Source organism: Thermobia domestica, chromosome 9 (assembly GCF_964235325.1).
Source record: "Thermobia domestica chromosome 9, izTheDome1.hap1.1, whole genome shotgun sequence".
Lineage (NCBI taxonomy): Eukaryota > Metazoa > Arthropoda > Insecta > Zygentoma > Lepismatidae > Thermobia > Thermobia domestica.
The window spans coordinates 3,192,254-3,216,383 of record NC_137462.1 but is presented as its reverse complement, the minus strand read 5'-3'; the positions used below and the strand labels follow the sequence as shown (position 1 = coordinate 3,216,383).

Below are 24,130 nucleotides of genomic sequence, written 5' to 3'. Positions count from 1 at the left end.
TTTAAAAGAAAGAAAGAAAAAAGTTTCATTAGTACGATGTGGTTTCGTTGCATGCAAGCAATCTTTACAAATGAAATTCTTCAGTGAATCGTTTCCACCGCACATACATAACCTTCTCTTCCAATTTTACTTTACAATCGTGACCCCCAATTTCCGCATGTGAACTTCTGTGAGGAAAAAAAGCAGTAGAGTATCTTTTACTGTCATCATGACGCAACTGAAAATGCACAGTCTGTCGAGTCATTTTGCAGTTGGATCACGCGCTGAAAGAATAGGGTTATCATATCAACACAAACATTAGTGATAACATGCAGAGTGGGATGAAGGCAATGTAAGTAGCCATCGATTGCTTTTCTTATTTTAGGTTACAACAAGTGTAATGAATTTATTACAATGTTTTAAAACTTTTAACGTCTTTCTCTGGAAAAAGTCCAGAAGGGGGGTGTTTTTCCCGGCGATTTCTTGAAAACACCTCAAGTGATTTTGTTCATATTTCGTAAATTCATGATTCACTAATAACCTGATAACATGCCATAACTCATTTGTCCTTTAAAAAAAAGTCCACAACGGGTACTTTAGTTTGTATTTTTTTTTAATGGTCTTAAAGACGACTCAAATAATTTTGTTCATGAAATGAGATGAAATATTTAAGATTTACGTTCCACGATTATGCCCGCTAGGCTAAAGGAGACGGTGCTGATGAGAAATGAACCCCATGAAAACCCACGCACACAGTCTACCACAAAGTTCACTTGGCGCGAGCTAAGATCGAACCGAGAACCCCATGCACCGGAGATGAAAGCTTTACCACTGAGCCACCGTGGCCCCAATTTTGTTCATATTTCATAAAAAATGTTTCACTAATAATCTGACAATATGACATAGAGTAATTTATTTGCCATGAAAAAGTCTACAAGAAATAGTTGCTTTGGGGGTAAGTTTTTTGGGACTATTTCTTCAAAATGATTCAGACGATTTCATTAGTATATCGTAAATCATAGGGTCTAACTCATTCGTCCTGAAGAAGTCCACAAAGGTTAGTTAAGTCATGGGATGAGTTTCTTTTAGACAATTTTCTCAAATACAACGGAAGCTATTTTGTTTATATTTGATAAGTAAGTATTTCATTATTAACCATATAATATGACACATGCCATTTCTTCTGACAGGACCAGCAAGGAGTAGTTTATTCTTCAGGCGTTTCTTTAGGACAATTTTCTTAGTCACTGCACAAAGGATTTTTCCTTACATTTCATAAATAAATATTCCAACAAAAAATCCTATAATATGATATAAATCATTTGTTGTTATGAGTGACGTATTTATGGGGGGATATCGCGCTCAGCTTCCCCTCCTAAAATAAATTTCTTAGTTTTTCACATCCCACTTATAATAATAATCCTTTTTACCATTTCTAAGAATTTCATTGACTTTCCATTTTCTTATGCTCATTGTTCAGAAATAATAGAAATATACGTTTTTGTCAAATTTCATTCCGTGTAAGAAGTACGTTCTTTTTTTCTTCTTTCGTCCATTCTATTCGTCTGTTTCTTTTTCTTAGTTGTTACTTTCTTTCGTTTCTCCTATCGTACTTTCGACTGTTGTGATTCAAGTCGGCCGTCGTCAGTAACACCAAAACTAAGAGAAGCTGATAAGCGAAACTGGTGTTCCACACCAACTTGCAGGGATATCAACATGACGGGACTTTAGTTATTATAGCAAAGGAATATTTACATCATTTAGTTATAAAGAAAGGTAAACGTTTCAATTTAAAAAAAAAAAATCAAGAGGCGGAATGAGTAGCCTGGGAAATTAGGTAGGCCAACAGGATGCTTTCTTTTCCTTCTATGAAGAGAATAGAAAATTCGATTAACCGCTAAATTTTAGTGTGTATCAAAATATCACATAAAATTCACCAGTCTCCAATTCTTACTATTAAAACTCAAATCACTATATTTCTGCTTCAACTTGTCTCGACATTTTCTTTCAAGTAAAAATGTCAGATAAAATTGAATGTCTACATTTTTTTTTCTAAAATTAAATCAGTTAAGTTGAAATGAAATTACAAATATTCAACTTGTGTTTGCAGGAACGTCATATCAGATTTGCCTGGGAGGGTGAGATCCCCCACCAACATACGAGTTTCACGTTTTTTCATAGTATATTAGTAGACAATCGATTTGAATATTTTTATTTCTCAAACTCATGGGGGCAATTGCTCCCTGCTTCCCTTGTTGTGCATAGCCCTCCGCCCCGAAAGAAAATCCTGCGTACGCCACTGGTCATTGTAAAAATCCATAAAGAGTGTTTTAATCTTAGGATGACGTTTCTTCGAAATTTTCCGCTAACACCTATTGTAATTTGGTTCATATTTCCTAAATAAATCTTTGCAGCATGACTTGACGTCATTTAAGAAATGGGAACGGACAAGTACAGTGCGATAATCCGTAGGAGATACTCCCACAGGCGTTGACTTCCAAATATAGTCCCCATGCGAAGAATGGGCATATTCAGCTAATAAGGAATAAAACACAATGCTCATTATAAACTTTTAAAAATATATAAATCATAGCTTCAATTACTTTTCTCACTCACAAAACTGGAGGGGCCTAGGCCCCCGGCCCCGGGCTAGATCCGTCACTGCCAAACTCATACGATCTAGATAATTGTTGGAATAGTGGCAGTTCTTGGTTTCGTTTAGAAACATGTGAAATATGCTAAATAGGGTTTTCGTTTCAGAGTTATAAGACCTCAAATTTATGTTAGGACTTATTGAAAATTTACGAAAAAATCTCTACATAATGAATGAAACTGATCCGATCTTAAACAAACTCGGCCGTAGTGACAGACCTTGGCAAATTTAATACTCATGTGAAATGTGGTGTACAGCTGTTTGATATCCGAATTATAGGCCATTAAATTTGGGGTTTCATCGTACGAGTTCAGCCAAGTAACTCGAGTGTGGATCAAGCTTGGTGTGGCGGTAGACCTTGATCTGCTATGTAAGCGTATCAAGGTTTTTCGTTCTCGAGCTATGAGGCATCAAGTCCAATTTGGGTTTGGATTTAGTCAACAAACAATTTTAATAAAATTTTGCTTTAAAAACACAACCACACACACACACACACACAAATAAAAGTTCTGTACACCGAACCCCAAGGTGTGAATTCGATGTATTTTGTTGCACAGAATCCAATGCGAAACAGGATTCTGCGAAACAGGAAGTAACCCCAAGAAGATCGATTGTGTCAATTTTTTGTTATAGGCGGAAAACTTGAGCGATTTTCGATGTGACAAATTACATCGAATTCATATGTTCGGGTCCGCTGTACAGGTTTTTTTTTTTTTTTTTTTTTTTTGTATGGCTGTGTTACATGTATTCTCCCTATCGAAAATCGCTCAAGTTTTTCGCCCATAACAAAAAATTGACACGATCGATCTTCCTGCGCATAGTTGGTTACTTCCTGTTTCGCAGAATAACTTATCAGTGTGTAACGTTGCCAAGTCTACATATTCCTGTTTCGCAGAATCACATGAAAAGTTATAGTAGAACCTCAGTGTTAGAAATGTTTGGCGAAAGGAACAAAACACCTTGATCGTAAAGAGGTGCGGCTCGCAATAGAGCCTTGTCGCACAAATGCATTCGTGATTTACTGCAACAAGAACACATTACAAACCCATAGGCAGTGGCGGCGGTTGGACGTTAAAAGTGGGGGGGGCAAGACATGATCTGAATATTTGATACCAATGTCAGTTTTCCTGGTTGTTTGTAACATTTTGTTTGACGAAAGGTTGTATAACTATTAGGATACTGTCTTTTTCAGTTAAAATACCGTATATCTTGTTTCATATTTTATTAAGTAAATTGACAAGAGCAACGCAAGTACATACTAGCCCTTTGTACTCTTAAACAACGAAGGTGTGAGAAGAGATTTGATTTCTTGCTCATGAATATTTGTCTGGAAAATTGTGTGATCAGATTAGGGGCCTATTTAATAACAAATTTGCAAAACAAATAAACAGAAAGGATAATATTAATCAAATAATTATAGTAATGAATAATGAGGCTTGTTTTGCAAAACTTATATTGAAACTGAAAATTAATGAACAACTTATGTTTTTAATTCCACGCATGCTATTATATGTGTTATTACTCTTAGGATGACAGTGAATACTACAAGCATATGCTACGACATTTAAAGAAATACTTTTGCAGTTTCCCGAAAAATGTTCGTTGCCATTAAGTAGAGTTTCATTTTCTTGGAATATATCAAAACTTAGCAATACTTCGAGTCACTCCACATTTCAGTTATACAAAATAATCCTAAAACCTAGAATTATGCTGAATTTACTAAATTTAATTGTATATACAAAACTGTATATGTACACCCCTAAACTCCTATATTACACTGCAAAATTAATATTCCTTACTGAGCTCCTTCGTGGCTAAGGGGTTAGCGTACACGCCTTTGACGTGGGAGACCCGGGCCCGATTCCCGAGGGGAGCTGACGTGGCTCGGACTCCACTTTGATCATTAAGTCCACGTCTCATATAACTTCGCTGCTGAACAGGATGTTAAACTGAAAAAAATCAAATCAAAATATTCCTTATTATTAGAAAGAAGAAAATACAATTTAGGAACTGTTGATTTTTGTGCAATTAAAGAATAACTTGTGAAGGACTTCTTTTCTTGCGAAATGTTATCTCAATTGGTTCCAGGGCGGCTGACTAACATATCGAGCCCTTGCAAGAAGAAATTAAAGTACGCTCGAATTGTGGCGCTTTAATAGGTTAATTTTTGGACCACTTTTAGTGGCAGTTCAAACGCAATTCCTGTAGCTTTCTCAGGGCCGGCGCGAGGGGAGGTCGAGCCGTGCTACCGCCCAGGGCGGCACGTCTAATGAGCGGCAAAATTTGAAAAAGAAAAGAATACTATTAGAATATAAGGCTTCGTAATAGTCCCACATGGAAAAATAAAATTGTGTTCTCTGAGAATGTAATTAAACTTACTTCACTCAATTCAGGAAAATACTCACTCAGGAAATTCAGAGCATTCTCCCTCATTTCCAATTATCAACCTACTAGCCACAGGTATCTCGTTCAAGATTTCCCTTGCAGCGGGTTAGATAAGATCTTCAACTAGGGCGGATAAGATTGTCAAGTGTCTTTTATATTTTTTTCTATTCAGCAATATTCTAACGCTCCACTCCAAGTACGCAAAAGGTACACTCCCACTTGAGACAGGCCGTTCTAGTCTACAGCACCTAGAGACATTTAGGTTCTAGCAGCGAGTTTTTAATCAATTTACAAATTGTTCATTATCATATCTTATCAACAATATATATATATATATATATTGGTTTTTATATTTAAACAATACAAGTTTGACAGCGTCATGACCGAACACATTAAAGGAACCATCGGAGGACAAAATAAATACCACCATTAGTAAGGAAAAGATTTCAAAAAAAAATTTATTCCAATTCTTAGTAAGTAAATTGAAAGTAAAATACTGTTTTTGTTGAGAGCTGCAACATATTATACTATAATGCTAGACTGAACACCAGATATTTCTGGTACAGAGCAAAGGATCGTTCGTTTTGTACAAATTACATACAGTAATGGAGCATGGCTTGTAAAAATTTGCCAACACTTTCTTGGTTTTGTACCAGTAAAAGACATCACTGGTCTTTTACTGACAGAGGTAATAATTAAACAGCTAAAAGAAATTAACTTCTATCGAAGACATCAAGGGACAAAGATGTGACAATAGTTCCAATATGAAAAGCAAAAGTAAATTCCCAGGCCTTCTATGTTCCTTTACTAAACTTTGTCGTTAATGATGCGGTCACAACATCCCAGTCCACCGTTTCTTTTCTTTTCTTTTTTTTTTTTTTTTTTTGTATAGTTAAAAAAAATTGATTTTTTTTCTGCGTCAGTTCAACGTTGGGACATAGCTACTAAAGGAACATATTAGCAGCCTCACTTTAAAACCATTCAGCACCACAAGATGGGAGAGCCGAGTTGATGCTCTGACTCCACTTAGATATCAAATAGAGGTTTATGATATCTTACTTTAAATAAATAACGACGATAGAATAGATAGAATGATCGCGCATAATGCTCTGTGTATAGCAAACCAGCTGCGTGGCTTTACTTACCTTTGCTCACTCGTTATCCGGTATGACTTTTCACTCCACATAAACATAGTAAACAAAAGTATCCATGTGTTGGATGTAGTCGAATCTGCCACCGTAAATTCAAACTTTATAATCGATTTTTATACCAAAGGCAATAATTTGAAATATGTTGCTGCTTCCAATCTAAAGTGGAATTAAAATCTACGCCTGGTTGAATTCGCAACTTTCTGTGATCAGTTGTTAATGTATAATGCTCTTTCTTAAACTTCCATAGGGAGAGAGCATACACAACTCAAAAAAGCATGGAGATATGTATGCTTGCAATAACCCGGGGAGATAGAATTTTTTTTTTTTTTACATGGATCAGGAAGATGACAAGACTGACCGATATCATCGCGAAAATAAAAGGACTCAAGTGTCAGGGAGCTGGTCATATTGCAAGAAGAACTGACGATAGATGGACAAAAGCAATCCTTGACTGGATCCTAAGGGAACGAAAACGAACTAGAAGACGTTGTAATACAATACGGTGTGACAAAATTAGGAAGCAGTGTGGAGTAACATGGAAACGAACTGCCGAATGTAGATACATGTGAAAAAGAATTGGAGAGACCTTCATCCAGCAGTGGGTCGACAAATGTTGAGAATTATATATATATATATATATACAGTGGCGAATCCAGGATATGACCAAGAGAGGGGCTAAACCATAATTTGCCGTTTTATCCAGTGTAAAGCAGAATTGAAGCCCATTTTATCCAGTGTAAACCTGAGCGTCAAGGGGGGCCATAGCCCCTTAGTGCCCCTTGGATCCGCTCTTATATATATATATATATATATATATATATATATATATATATATATATATATATATATATATATATATATATATATATATATATATATATGTGTGTGTGTGTGTGTGTGTGTGTGTGTGTGTGCACGAATGTTTTGCCCCCCGACTATATGGGCCAAGGTTACGCTTATGCATCCATGTGTCTAGTGGAGCTCGAGTAAAGCACCATGACGGCCGAGGCGTATCGCACATTGCTTGCAGACTACGTACACTCCTTCATGACGACCATGTTTCCCAACGGTAGTGGCATTTTTCGACTAGATAATGCACCATGTCACAAGGCCAGGAGTATGATGGAGTGGTTCGATTAACACAGGAGCGAGTTTCAAGTAATGTGTTGGCCCCCCAACTCGCCGGATTTGAACCCAATCGAACATATTGGGATATGATTGAACGTGACGTCAGAGCGCATCGCCTTCCTCCCCGAAATTTACAGGAATTAGGTGACCTGTGTGTGCATATGTGGTGCCAACTCTCTCCAGCGACTTACAAAGGATCATTGCGTCCATGCCAAGAGCATTCACCGTTGTTATCCGTGCCAAAGGTAGACATACTGACAATTAGTTAGGTAGTCATAATGTTCTGGCTCATGTGTGTGTATATTTTAACTCGTATATTTTGTCTCGACTCGAATTTCGAGACGTCTCGACTCGAATTCGAGTCGAGTCGAGACAGACACCGTCGAGTCGAGACACGAGTCGAGACAGGAACATATTTTCGAGTCGAGACACGAGTCGAGACAACATTTTTTCGAGACGAGTCGAGACAGGCTTAAATCTCGACTCGACTCGACTCGTGCGCATCCCTACCGAACATTTGCTAGCTGTGAGTGACTGTTTTAAATAAGAAGGAAGTTTGTGTAATACCGCACGTGCCTAAAGTGTACGTGGGTCGCTCAATATATGTTTCCCTAAGCTGTAAAAACATATTTTTAAAGATACAATTATAAACTATACATACATTTTTGTAGGTGGGTCCTTCCTTACCTCTCCAAATAATCCTCATTGAGATTGAGCCATTGTCTGACCTTTGCAACAATTTGTCCAAACCGTTTGCAAAAAATAAGGGCTCTGGCTATTTAGCATTCTCCTGACGTTCCGCTTCACTTCCTCATTCGTTTCGAAACGTTCACCTTGGAATGCAGGCTTTAACAACGGAAAAAGATGGAAGTAACACAGCGCTAAATTGAGGTTGCATTGAGAAAGGGCAGCCGTTCCCACCATAGTTATTCTTCAATGTTATGTCTTCTTGTTTGCGTGCTGAGTGGAGGTGGGAGTTATCGTCAAGAAGAAGAGACTAAGGTCGCTTATGTCGATTGCCAACTGGTTATATGAAGAAGTAGAGCGAAATGTGAGGACAGTGCTAAATAACCAGAGCCCTGATTTTTGCAAAGGGTTTGGACAAATTGGTGGAGTGGTGAGACAAATCCCTGAATCTCAATGGGAATTATGTGGAGAGGTGAAGAAGGATCCACCTACACATGTATGTATGGTTTACAAGTGTCTCTTAGAAATATTATATATATATATATATATATATATATATATATATATATATATATATATATATATATATTACAGTTTAGGGAAACATATATTGAATAACCCACTACAAAGATGAATTATCAATTTTACGTTGAAATACACTACATTTAAAGTTTTGGTCATTGCAATGTGAATCTTGAGTCCCTTTATATATATATATATATACACACACACACACACACATATATATATATATATATATATATACAGTGGCGGATCCAGGATATGATCAAGGGAGGGGCTAAACCATAATTTGCCGTTTTATCCAGTGTAAAGCTGAATTGAAGCCCATTTTATCCAGTGTAAACCTGAGCGTCAAGGGGGGGGGGGCATAGCCCTTAGCGCCCCTTGGATCCGCCCTTATATATATATATATATATATATATATATATATATATATATATATATATATATATATATATATATATATATATATATATATATATATATATATATATATATATATATATATATATATATACCAAAAATCTCATGCGTTGTGAAAGGAAGAGGTGTAAAATTAAATGTGAGAGAGATACTTTGTTAATTTGAGAGATTGACGTCACAGCGTTTTGGGGGATTGACATTCTTGGAGCTGAACGTCATGTTTTGTGAGTTATTATTACTGTTACTGTTTATGCCTTCTCTTGTTTGATATCATCTATCTATGTGTCCAAAGTTCATGAATATTCATGATTAAAAAAACTCACGAGAACGAACGAAAACGCAAGTAACGAATCTTATGTGAAAATCTTGTCACGCGTTGTTGTTTTACTGAATTTTGTAACACGTGTCGAGTGAAGGTCGATTTTTTTTCTACGCATTGAGTAATGCTGTAGTTCACAATATGATATATAGTAACAACATACCAATTGAAGTCAAAATAAGCAACGTAGAAGTACTTCTGGAGAAACCATAAAGACAGCTAAGGTATGAGAATATACAGAGTGGCCCAAAAGTAGGTATACACCTCTGCATTGATTAAGTATAACATTCTAGTTTATGGGTTTATTTGCTTCGACTCTTCCGAGCTTAAGATGTAAGTAAAAACACATTAAGAACAAATAAAGAAACTAAGTCTACCTGATGAATAACAATACGAAATGCAATGAGCTGATCAGTACGGTACTGTATACCTACTTTTGGGTCACCCTGTATACATATTTTAGTTTTAATTAGGCCTACATATGTTCCTTGATTAATTCATCCCCAGAAATTATCGTGTAATACGAAAAAATTAAAGTGTACCGAACAAGTGACTGAAATTACTGTTCAATTATTTCTCTCTCTCTTACGTAAATCGCGTTCTAGGAGCGAAATCACGTAAAACAAGGAAAACCTTACTTAATAATTTTCCTAGAGATGGCAACCACCCAGTGTTTCAGTGTTGTTCCTTATCAACAAATCAAATTCATGAATATTAGTCTTGGGATGTTGTTCTATGGTGAAAGCTCAAAAGCAATGTCAGCAAGGGAGCGAGCGTATTTCGAGAATGTCCGCGCAGACGGTACCAGTTCCAGTTAGTTACGTATCCACTCACAAAATGGCAGACTATCTCAATTCTCTCTCTCTCTCTCTCTAGTGGGCTATAAACGAAGGAATAAGTCCTAGGAATTATCTTAAAAGTTTTCTTACGAAAAATGTTATTAAAAATCTTGTAGGAAATCCTGTCTTTCCGTACCTTACACAGAGATTTCTCTTGTCATAATGAATCACATTGCTAGGTGTTGATCCACAATGCATAGCAGTTGTAGAACACGGCATTGTAGTGCAATGAAAAGAAAGAACCATATAATTTTCCAAGATCTCGTAGTTTAAAAAAATAATAATAATTTTCCTTGCTTTAAATGATTCTCTAACACATGCTATAGTGTTGTTTTCCTACCGTATACCCAAATAATTGCATAAGGATAAATAATGTGCATGTCTGTATACTCTGATGCTGTTCTACGAGATGACGTAAAGTTAAAATAAATACATATTTTTTTATCGCTTTAACAAATTTATTTTAACTTTCTCTCACCTGATGTCGCTTAAATCGAAATCTTACGAAATTTCTTTTCAAAATACAGCGTGCTCTAAAAAAAAAAAAAAAAAAAAAAATCATAGGATCGTTCAGAACAGAAAATGACATGCGTTCTGATGCCATACACGTTGAGATTTTGGCTCTAGGAAAAATCGTAAGGGATTTCCTAGGATCTATCCTATAGCCATGGCAGGTCTAAGCAATCTCGGACTGAGGGTATAAGGTCCCGGCAAAAGCCCCACTTGGAGGGCCCCCATCTTCCCTTCCCATGTAGCATGTACGGGCCTCACAAACTATACTATGTTTCATCTTCTTAATTCTTATGGGGCCCCAGGGTGGGGACCTGCTCTGTTTCTTTAAGGCGTTGCAATAACTTGTCAAATTACTAACAGAGGACTCCAGCAGGACTTTATATTAAAGTCAGTCTCATTTCGACATTTCATGGGGTCCCAATACACATTAGGCAATATAATGTTGGAACCCCATTCTTTATATTGTTGAAATATATTCTTACTAGGCCCCAAACAAAGAGCCCCAAACAAGACTTTATAATAATATTAGTTTCATTCCAATAACGAAACCCCAAGACTACATTGAATGCTGGGGGCCACCGAACTCTGGGAACGAAATAACCTACAACGAGTACCTATGCTCCAAAACAGCAGACATGTAGACCTATTGTCTTATTTTCCATGTTATTCAATATTCATTACATATATATATTTAGAGAAGACCCCGGCAGGGATCCCTGCCCTCCTGCCCTGTACAGTCAGAACCTGGGCCTAAGTTAGTAATGAAGAGGGATAGAGTAAATTCAGTAGAGTTGCCAGGTCTTACATTTTCCCCGTAAGTCTCTCGGTTGTTCTGGCACGTTTTATGTTATACGTTTTTATTCTCCCCTGAGCATGATTTCTTCTATTTTTTAAAAAAGAAAATGAAATTATAGTCCTGGACTTTTAATTTTTTTTTAAATATAAACTAGTACGAAAAAATCTGAGAAACTGATCTCTCACACACTGTTAACGTTGCAACCCAAAAAAAACCAGAGTGATTTTGGCAGACGTTCGTCCGCAGACAATTCAACAACTGAAGTATTCAGACAGAAAATGCAACAGGTTGCAGTTTTATCTCGTATCTACCGGCGCGGCGCTCCAATCTTATGTTTAATAATAATTTGGTTTTAGCATCTTAGTCTTCGTCCGTCAACACAGTCTCAATCATTTTGCAGTTTATTGTGATATATTCTAATGCCAGGAACCAGAGCGGCCCGTCATAAGTGGCCCGATGGGCCCGGCCCTCCCATTGTTTTTGTATTAACATAGAAAAATGTATGTACTTTAAGTTATCCTGCTAGTATTGTTGCTATAATTTCCCTCTGAACCAAAAACAGTAGTTCTGACTCCTTCACACGATTGCACCTGACCCCTTCCGAACGAAAAGATTTGAAGCTTGCTTGTTGACCGAATTCGCCTTGTCTGTAAAGGTTGTTGATTCCGCACTTTCAGTTGTTTCGTCCCTTGACCTTGCCCTCTTGTTTTACTTCTGCTGAAGGGATCCAAAATCAACCGCGTGTCCACCCCTCAGTTTAGACGTGCATCTTCTTAGTCTTTTGTGGTTTCGTGAGGTTGTGCAAAAATGAATAAAGTAAGCAGGGGTGCCCACAAGGAGGGGCTATGACGCAAACTGCGTCATTGAAATATTTGGGGGGGTTAAAATCTATATAAATATGTTTGATGAGGGGGGGTAAAATTAATCGAAAAGAAGATTTTTTCATGGAAGAACACCTACGGATAGACAATTGGGGGGGGGGTGCGTCATAGACATAAGGGGGGTGGGCACCACTGAAGTAAGCGTGTTGTTAGAAAGTATTACGCGCGTTTTCAATAGATGAATCCTCAGAACTTTTCCACTTTTAAACGTTCCTTCCCGGAAAATGACTTAACAGTTGTATCCCGTTCCAATTCGATGCTGAACAAACAAAACCTCAATTGGGAACTATCGACCGCATGCAGCAATTATATTCTTGCGCAATTAATAACATCAGTGATTTATTACTATTTCTGAATGACAATGACTTAACAGATACATTTTCTGATGTGTCAAAACTGGTGGACATAGTATTGACAACGCCTGTTGCTACAGAAGAATCAGAACGTTGTTTCAGTACATTAAAAAGAGTGAAGACTTTTCTAAGGAATTCGATGAACCAAGACAGACTTAATGCACTAACAATGTTGTTTACACACAAAGACTATACTACCACAATGAAGGAATTTAACACAAAAGTGATCGAGAAACCCAGCCTTAAGCATAGAAGATCAGAGTATATGTACACTCATGTCCAAAATGATTGTCGCATATCTAGAACTGTTTTCTTGTAAGAATATAATTTTATTAATGATTTTGCTGGGTACTTTTAATACTGACACTAAGTGTATAATCGGGAAATTTATATTTGTGTTAAATTTCACAAGAAAAGAATTATAAATACGAAATTTAGAATGAGTAAAACAAAATGTTGTTAAATGGACAATAGAGTTTTATTTTCGTTTTATTGTTCATATTCACTGCTCTTTTGACATGAAATTTACCATATACATGTCTTTGCTGATTATACACATACTAACATTATAAGAAATACCGGGTGAAATCGTTATCAAATTATATTCCTACAACAACATATATATAGACATGCGACAGTAATTTTGGATATGAGTGTACTGATAATTAGATGAGCACCATTTATTACAGAAAATATTTTGTTACGTTGTTGCCCCATGATTATACTCAATGTGTTAGTGTGATAAGTTTTTCTGACTGCAGTTTCGAGCTTTTTAAGCAATTCACTTAATAATAATAATAATAATAATAATAATAATAATAATAATAATAATAATAATAATAATAATAATAATAATAATAATAATAATAATAATAATAATAATAGGGGAAACCGGGGTATTCGCGAACACTGAGGTAATGCTGAGTTTACGCCCAAGGAAGCTTGTTAGAAAACAGACGATTTCGCTGCACGTTAGCGGAGAGACCAGTGGCGAAGGGTGATAGTTTCAAGAGGGTAGGCCCAATGTTTTACTACTACTACTACTACTACTACTACTACTAATAATAATAATAATAATAATAATAATAATAATAATAATAATAATAAAACAGATTAGATATAAATATTTTACTACAGAAACACAAGAAGACAAATTCACATAAATTTAACGTAATTGTAGTCCATCGACAACACTTATTAGAGACATGAAAAAGTGTAGCATAAATTTGGTGGCAGTCAGTTGAATGGAATGCCAGGAAGAAGACGTTTTGTTGTTTTTGTCAATTCACCTATAACGTTGATTCAATAATGTGGGTAAGGTATATTGGCTTTTATCTTATCTACATTGTTACAGATAAGGCTATATATTCCCTTACATTTGAGAATTAGTTCTTTGTAATCTTACTAGCCTGTATGCTGTCAACAATTAGTTTCAACTATAACAATAAAATAGCGTCTCATGGGGAAATGCCAGACAGAATGTTTGCCATCACCCCGGAGGTTCGGGATTGCCCCATGGTGTGAAATAAATTATAAAAAAAATTAATAGATCTTTTTTTTTATTGAAAAGTAAATAAGTTAATGAAATTGGTTTGGGAAATGGATCATGTCTTGGCAATAAGCATTATTAGCTTTATTAAGTAAAATAGTTTGCTATATTTATTATTTGCTACATTTATTAGTCATGTCTGTAATTATAATTCTTATTAAAGATTTACATATTAAATTACGGTATATTTTAAATGTATTTTAGTGCATTCGCTCGCTTTGTAAAGAAAAGTTTAAAGTAAACAGTATGTCCGGGATTACCCAGAACATTGGGACAATCCCGAACATAGGTACATTTTTAAAACATCTCACTGATTTGTTGAAAAATGTTACTTCTGATTTTTCTCTGCACTTTAGTAAACAGGAAAAATTCCAAGCTTTCTATACACAAGAAATCTTAATTTTATCTTTCAAAACAAAAGAGTTATTTATAATCAAAGCTTAAGTGTTCGTGAATACCCCGGTCTCCCCTAATAATAATAATAATAATAATAATAATAATAATAATAATAATAATAATAATAATAATAATAATAATAATAATAATAATAATAATAATAATAATAATAATATCTTAGTAGTTGTAGTAATAGTAACCATAAAGTATTTGTCTTGAGGCTTGGTCCATCCTACCTTTTATTCCATGAGCCGCCACTGCCAGGAACATAAATTATTATGAACAATCAAATCCAGAACTTCATCTGGTTATGAATTTCGAAATTCACCTTAAGGATTTCTTTGAACGTATAAAAAAAGTATGTGAAACTATGAAGAAATGCAAAATATTCATTAAAATACAATTAAAAAATAACGAAGATTTGTGTAATATGCGTGTTTGGTTAGATTTGATTTTAGCGTTCCTTTCAACACAGAGAATACGTGAGACGATGACCTACACACTTATGGGAGAGAAGAAATTAAGTTTCCCCTCCACCACGCTCATGCTTGTACTTTGAATTTTGGTGCTTCTCTTTCCAACACCAACCCCTGCACATGGTACAATACATCTGAATATAATTTTCATAATAGCACTTCATATTTTAAACATCTAATTAAAGTATTCTTTATTAGTAAGGTAAATAACCATCTTTTAGTGCAATAATAGATTTAATTAAACACTTGTAATTTATTTAGTAGTCGGGGATTGTTTCTATTTTCTATTTTCTTTGACCTTCTCTCTCTCTCTTTCTCTCTTTCAATTTAGTCAGCTGGATGCATGCTATGCTTAACTCTGGAAGGACACCATAGCATTATCGTGACACAAAGTACACCGTGGGGTCATATACGACCCATTACAAAATGTAAACAATCGTTTAATTTTATCTAAAACATTAAATAATTATAAAGACTGGCAAAAAAATATTTTTAAACTAAACTTTAAATGCTATTTACACTTATTTTTGTCATTATTTCGTATTTACAGTAGTTAACTGTTTGTTATTAATGTAGAAGTTTGATTTTAAAAAATATTTAAAATAACTCAAAATATTTTAATTGTCCTAAAAAACATACATGGAAATATTGCAACGAAAAGTTCTCATTCTTTCTCATACTTCTGGTTCTAAATCAAGCATATTCGTCTCGGCTTCTTCGCTGCATACACACCAATAACTTTGTTCACAAAATCTTCACTAGGATCGTCACCTTCAATAGCAATCTTTTACTGATATATTATAAAGGTAACCAAGTAAGTTCTGTAGCTTTTTCACCCATTTTCGATCATCGATATGTCACCTAAGACGCAGCTGCAAGATCAAAAATAGTCTCCATCAGCATCGATGAACTGCCAACGTTCTGGAAGGCCATGGATTCCATCGCAGTACAACTTGGTGGGCCAGCTCCTTCGTGGGTAAGAGGTTAGCGTACGCGCCTTTGGCGTGAGAGACCCGGGTTCGATTCCCGGCAGGAGCTCATGTGGTTCGGATTCCATGTTAATCAGTAGGTCCCGTCTCATATAGTCTCGCTGCTGAAAGGGACGTTAAACTATAAATCAACTCAACTCGACAACTTGGTGGACCGTGAAGCGAAGAAGGTAGCAAGTGCATTTTGCAGGTATCAGTTCCCGATGCACGATACCGCGAGCAGTCCACCAAACACACAGGAGGAACTTCTTCTGGTGCAGTGCTGGTTTTGGTTTTTTTTGGAACCTGTTCATGGGATGCTAGAAAATGATGACGGTGCCGTGGAGCTTCGTATACGACCCACTTCTCATCACATGCCAACACCCTGTAGACAAATGCTTCCTTCCTCAGACGAGACAGCAAAGAAACACAGATGTCTCCTCACGTTGCCTTCTAGCCCGGAGTCAAATCATGTGGGACCCGTCGACCCAACTTGTAGTGCTTCCCAAGTTGATGGAGGTGCTATCGAATAGTTTCTCCACTCACATTGAATTGTAGTTCCACTTTCTCACATATCTGGACACTGTTCGCCTCAATTGCTGCGTAAAGATCTTCATTTTGTACATGTGTTGGTCTTCCAGCACTTGGTTTGTCTTTGAGTGTTTCGTTACCGTCCTTATATTTGTTAAACCATCACTGAACTGTCTGCGTAGTCGCGACACCCTCACCAAAGGCCTGGCATGTTTTCCGCCCCGCTGCAGCAGCGTTTGACTCCAGTTTGAACTTGTACAGCATACACGCCCTTATGACGCTCTGTGGAGGTCCCATGTTCACTGTTCTTACGCAAGTTCGCAGTGTAACTGAACTGCCAGAAGCAGGTAGTATGTTATATAAACCCACACAAACAACTGACCTTCGCATTATCTCCATTCGCATTCAACTCACGGTGTGAGGGCTAATTGAACGAACACAGACTTCTACAAAAAACGACAGAAATTTCTTTCTTACCTTTATACTATTCTATTGATAAAATCTATATAAATCTCAAACCCAGAGGATCCTTCTAAATGACGCACTATGAATCTCACCCTCTGACTCAGGGGTAAAAGTGGATCTGAAAAGACAGGGGGACGGATCACGTCACGCCGTTCCCCGTGCCTGTCTTTGACCATTGTATTTTTGGGGGGGATGGGGGGACGCAATAGATATATATTGGAAGTGGGGTAACGGTGTCCTGTCGCGTTCCCCTTCACTTTTACCGCTGCTCTGACTTCAATTTGGTTAAAGAAAGGTGTGTTTACTTTAACAATCGTAAAACACACTTACATTTGTTACTTCCGATGCGGAAAATGGTAGGTCGCTCTATTTCAAATAATGGAAGAACTATTAATTTTCAAGAACTGAAGTCTGTTGACATCAGAGTTGGAATGATCGAATGATCTTCTCTATTTTTCCTTTCCTACCTCAATCTGTGCTAGTGATACCTACTAATATATAATATAGGGCGAGAGTTTAGCACCTACTAAAACACAAGCCTTTCATCAACAGTTGACAATTTCATGTTCTACCAAATTCGCTCATTGCGTTAAGAAACACAGGCTTTTTTGACTACTTGGTATAATATCTTAGATGTTACATGTTTAATATTTATATAGAATGGTTCTGAGTATTTATATGTATATTGAGAGATCGGATTTCGTCTGCGCGTGCACAAAAAGAAAAGCAAATAATTGGGTGAAGTAATTTCTACATTTTGTGATTGAAATTTTGAGAGTTTCTCCGGAGGGAATGAATTTTCTTCGGGGGAAATTTCCCCTCAGGCTCCCCTTGAATTCCTTCCTGGTCTCAGTATTACAGATATTGTTTCCACTATGAGTCCTTTACTTATTGATGCCATGATATGTTGCACTTCAGAAGCAGAGTTCGAAAGAAAAAAATAAAACATTTCAACAATGGTATTTTTGTACCACAAAGAACACCCTGTGGTCGTATGTGACCCAGGAGCACTAAATAAACACAAATGATTTACCGAATCAACAATTAAATGTTCCTACTTTTCCCACTATTAAAGGTAGACAAATCATGAGCAATTTAGGTTAACTTATAGCTCTTACCTGTCAAGGTCCTGATGTTTTACGTTCCTGTTCTAATCTGTTATTTTTGTACTCGCCTCTTTAGCCCCTTATAGCCATTGTTAAGGGCTAGGCTTTGCTCACTTCTCACGGTCCAAGGGGCCCCATGGCGGCGAAATTAAAATACCGCTAATTTTACAGTAATTATATGATATTACAACGTAATCGTTGAGCCCTAGTTCAAATAAGTGAGTTGCACACGTATTAAATTAACACAAAAACTGCAAATGTTGCTTTGTTCGAATGCATTTATTGTATAGTTAAATCTAGGCTGCTTACAGCCATCTTACTACCATATGTTATATCGTTGCTATCGTTACACAATCAACATTCTAAGATACAAAACATTTATATAATTATAACTTCTTCTTCTAACCTATATAAAATAATTAAATAGTTGGCTAGTTTATAACACCTTTGATTAAAATATCTAAATGGTGCAGGTAAAGAATAATACACGCATGCCGAATAATACATGCTGTCGTTCTATCTTTATGGCTCCCGACAGGACTTCTTGAAGTGATTTAGCACTTCTAGAAAGAATTCTGGACCGTATGACAACTTTACAAAGACAAGTATACATTAATTATTGGATAGCCCTCGTATATACAAAATTCACAATACATATAAATACATATCTTTATATTCCATTTTATTTATTCTTTATATCAATTATATTCTTTTATAATTAATTATACTTCAAATTCTTTATAACATCGTAGAGGAGGGTCTATTCCAAAAATTATGAACAATTAAAAATTTGTTTTTGGTCCCAGCATAGTTTTTTTTTTTTTTTTTTTTTTTAAAGTAACATGGTCGAGGCTCTTTGAATATTTAAACTCATTAAAAATAAGGATGTTACAAAATATATTTCCTGCACTTGATAATTAGGTGTCACATATATTCATTACATAGGTAAAATACAACATAGATAATATAGAATTCAGAAGAAGAAAAATAAGATGAAATTATGATAGGAATAATCAACACAATAGATGTTAATTAAATTATAAGATAACGTGATTTAACATTGAATCACAACTGATTGAAATGAAATATTGGTTAACACACAAATATTAAATTAACATAAAAGAATAACATAAACATTAACAAAATTCTAAGTACAACCTAAAATATCTAATTGATAGCTTCTATCATAACACTGGTATACAACATTTTGCTTATTATTATTTCTTGATGAATTTTTATGTATTTTGACCCCCTGAACACGAATCCGGCACTTATTTTTATGTAGTGTCAATATTTTCAGTGATATAAGCATGTTTTATTTTTCTACCTATACTGGTTTATGCAGAGCAATTTGCGTGCATTTATCTCAATACTCGTTAGGTAGTGCCGCATTTGTTAATAAAGATAATTGTTCGGTGTAGCAAACAGAGAATATAGATTCTAAAGATTCATAGCAGAATTGTAAATTGATTAAATAGAATCTAAGCAATAATTAAGCTGTAGTCAATTCTGGTAGTAATGAAATAGTCATAAAGTGCTGCTTCCACATTTTCCACAGTTGTTTTATATTATCGTATAAGTCTATCTGAGTGTATGTGCTTGTAGTTAAATATCAGTGTGTAAGTGTCAGTGTGTGTGTAGTTATTGTATTTGAGCAACATGTCGTCCGGTCGGAAGTGCAAGTTACGTGCGGATTCCTTTTGTTATGTGTGGGGATACTATATTGGTCCGAAGCAGTTGAACCATAGGATTGTGCCTGGAACAAAATTTTATGCAGCCTATAAAGCTTACTTCGGAATTTCGGTTGGAGATCTTGACAAGCCATGGGCCCCACATGTGTCTTGTAATTCCAGGTCGAGGTTGGAACATTGGTTGAGTGGGAATAGGAAAAGCAAGCCGTTTGCCATTCCGCGCATGTGGAGAGAACCTACCAACCATCATGATGATTGTTATTTTTGCATGATCGACTTGACGCACTACAAGAAAAGCAAGAATAGACGTCAGCTACAATACCCAAACATATCATCCTCCCGAACACCTGTTTCGCATAGTGAAAAAATCCGTATTCCCTCACCTCCGCACCAAAAAATAAGTCCGAATTGCTATCATCACGACTCAAAGAGTGGAAGTTTCTACTTCCTTCCCACAAAATATCTAAGTACAGAAGCAGACACCAACGTTTTTCCATTTATTTTGCTGTTGAGGGTTCATTATGCTACTGTACAAATATCGGTGGTCTTTCTTAGGACAATAGGCTTTCAATATGAACCGAAGGAATGACGACTGTTCATGGACAGTTCGAATACTAGTCTGAAGGCTGTTATTTTGCACAACGGAAACCAGTATCCTTCAATCCCTGTTGCATATTCCATCCACATGAGGGAAAACTTTTCAAGTGTGAAGCTGACGCTAGTTGGAGAAAATTAAATATGAGGAACATCAATGGGACGTGTATGGAGATTTCAAAATTATTGTTTTTCTTCTTAAGTTGCAAAGTGGTTATACTAAATGTTACTGTTTTCTATGTCTGTGGGACAGTCGGGCAACTAACCAGCATTATGATCAAACCGTGTGGCCTGAAAGAACGGAGATTATTCCAGGAACACATAATGTGATAAATGAAGCATTAGTGCACAGGGAGAAGATTCTCATGCCAACATTACATATTAAGCTGGGATTGGTAAAACAATTTGTGAAAGCGCTGGATCGCAATTCACCTGCCCTACAATGTATCAAACAAATGTTTCCAGCTTTATCAGAGGCAAAAGTTCTGGCTGGCATTTTCAAAGGCCTCAGATTTGTGTCATGCTTAATAGTGCTACACTTAAAAAAATGACGGAGTTAAAAAGAAATGCTTGGGATGACATTCATTGATCAATATCGAGCATTGGGATGTAGAATGTCTTTAAAATTACATATGTTTCATTCACATTTGAATTTCTTTAGGAAGAATTTAGGAGATGTTAGCGAAGAGCACGGGGAACGTTTCCATAAGGACATTCAGGTAATGGAAAGCAGATACCAAGGAAGGTGAGACTGTGCAATGATGGGTAATTATATTTTGGAGTTTGTCCTGACGAAGTGAACGTTTCGCACAAAAGAACCACTAACTATCACTTTTGATTACGGAATTCCAGTACTTGATGAACACTTTCCTCCAGTCTCAAGTACTTTTGTATATTTTTTATAAGAAATGCAATATTTATATATTTCGGTATTTATGTATTGTTATGCAGATTTTTGTTAGCCAGAAAGTTGATGTCCAAAATGTGTGTGTTATGTTTGTAATTCAAGTTCTATAAGATACAATTTTATAATATGTTACTGTTTCAATAAAATCTGATATACTTATATCATCACAAATTCTGACATTACGCGAAAATAACTGCCATATTCGTGTTCAGCGGGTGCAAATCATTAAGAAACCAATGAAAAATCAACAGAAGCACGACTACAATGTAGTTCAATGTTCTCATAAGATACAACAATTGTATCATATGTTACTGTTTCAATAAAATCGGATATACTTATATCATCACAAATTTTGACATTACGGGAAAATAACTGCCATATTCGTGTTCAGCGGGTGCAAATCATTAAGAAACCTACGAAAAACCAACATAAGCACGACCTTGATCAAAATTTGTATACCAGTGTAATAGGTCGAGCGCCAAGAATAAATGAGTTGCACACGTATTTCATTAATTTTTAACATAATCCGCGCTGTAGAAAAGGTTTTTAGAAAAACAAAATTATTTTCAGTGGAATCTATATCTAATTCTATATCATCATCGAATCTCCAAAAGCAATTGACGATCGGTAGGTATTGGTACATTGCATTAGTATGCACAACTTTTAATTTAGTTTCATCCTCAATAAATTGCTTAGATACACTTAACGCTGATGTGGTTTCAATCCAAGCCACATTAGCACCATCTAGTTTAAATTAAAAGGATTAGTAGATTCCAATAAAGTACATTGTATTCCGCACTCTTGAGTATGTTCCGATCGATTACATAAAGATCCTGAATTTGAGTTTCTGTTACTGCAAACTTGTCCATCTAGGAATCTATTTTGTGACCAATTACGCTGATTCGTATTGCGATTTCTACTAGGATTCCTATTATAATTCCGGTAACTTCTGTTACCGTTACCATATCTATAATTAGGTTGAGTTGAATTGCCGGTACTATTTTGATTATTTGTTCTAGTACCAAAATATTGGAAACTATTTACTTGAGAGTTAACACTATCTTTATTTTGAATATTTAAATTTCGAATGTGCGCATAATTAATATTATTACGTCTAGAGGTAACCTGACTTTTTTCTGGATTTCTTCTATTTCTTTGTGCTAGAAATTGACTTTCGTAGCTCTGAACTAAAATGATTAAATGATTAAAATTGACACATTGAGCGGTCATCAACATTTGTTGTAATCTAAATGGTAATAAAATACGGACAGAAGCTATTATACGTGATTCTGGTTGGTTTGGGTTGAGTGCTTTTAATTCATTATATGTAGCCACTACAAACTCAGTAACATTTTTATGTATCTTAGGGTCAAATGATTTCGTTCTTAGCAATGCGTCCCTATTTGCTAACATGAAGTCGTTTTCATAGTTTGCCAATAGCGCCTCTTTAAAATCAGAATACCCATTAACGTTATCTCGGATTGCTTTGTACCAAGTCAAACATGGGGGCAATAAAACATGAGGAAGAAGTTTCATGAATTTCGACTCTTTAATTCCCATTAATTCGCACTCATCCTCGAACTTTTCTATAAATACCCTAGCCGGGATATCCTCAGGTACACCACTGAATTTTGTTAAGGATTTTATTTCACTGAATCGCAAAGGCGTATCAGTACTATAAAATTTAGAACACTTACAGTTACCGTGAGAGTTCTTACTCTTCCGTGTAGGATGCTTCGTTCTTCTTCCTGATTCGGTGCTTGCTTCACTATCAACCGATGATCCACTATCTTCAAAAATTACTTGGGAATGAGGTGTTGGTTCTGTCCTATTATCAGGAGGTTGATTGATATTCTTAGGTCCATCAAAGCGCTCCATCTCCTTAGCAAACATATAGTTTTCCTTGAAAGTATGGAACTCCTCTTGAAGTCCTTTAATCCTCTTAGAATGTTCGCTTACAACCGATTCTATAACTTCGACGGCATTTTGTACTCCAGTATAGGTTTCAGCTACCTGTTCCATTTTTCTTCACATTTCTCGAATCTGGCATTAATTTGTACATTTATTTGGTTCTGTTGCTGTTGTAACTGTTCCCATTTAAGGTCGTTTCTCTGCTGTAACTGTTCCAGCCGCTGATATATATTATCTTCTAGTTTGTGTTGGAGTCGGTTCATTTTGTCATCAAATTGGTCTTCAATTTTATGCTGCAAAGCATTCATTTTGTCATCCAACTGCTTGTTCATTTGCTCTTCAATTTTATGCTGCAAAGCATCCATTTTGTCATCCAACTGCTTGTTCATTTGCTCTTCAATTTTATGCTGCAAAGCATCCATTTTGTCATCCAGCTGCTGTTGCAAGTCGTTCATTTGACCGGAAATTTGTTTGAGGACATCTGCCAAATTTTCAGATGTACCAGTTTCACTTTGATTAGTCCTAATGTCGTTAACTTCACTATCTGATAAATCCATCTTAGTGTTTCTATATATTAACTTTCCACTCCTCAAGATGGTATAATTATTAATCGACTCAATGATGTATGTAGTTTAACTATACTTTCAAACAGTACACAATGCATAAAACAATTTTGTAGCACTCACTTGTGTTTTCTGCTAAACTTGGTTTACTAAAACTTCTTACCAGTTTTTAGCTACTCCCGGTGTGAAGGCACCATTATACAAAGTAATCGTTGAGCCCTAGTTCAAATAAGTGAGTTGCACACGTATTAAATTAACATAAAAACTGCAAATGTTGCTTATTCGTATGTATTTATTGTATATTTAAATCTAGGCTGCTTACAGCCATCATACCACCATCTGTT

General features: G+C 35.9%; 1 protein-coding gene across 3 annotated transcripts in view; it reads left to right on the top strand.

Annotated features, from left to right (window-relative positions):
• Positions 1-205: 205 nt before the first annotated feature.
• LOC145694337 (peroxisomal acyl-coenzyme A oxidase 3-like) overlaps positions 206-24,130 on the top strand; it is a 91,828-nt gene continuing 67,903 nt past the window's right edge. For 2 of the 3 annotated variants that reach the window (XM_081770454.1, XM_081770453.1), the window contains exon 1: positions 206-331. In XM_081770454.1, coding sequence (XP_081626580.1) covers positions 309-331 — 23 coding nt within the window. In that variant the 5' untranslated portion in view covers positions 206-308. Of the gene's footprint in view, positions 332-9,329; positions 9,472-24,130 lie in introns of those variants that run through there. The other variant, XM_081770456.1, reaches the window with a different exon arrangement.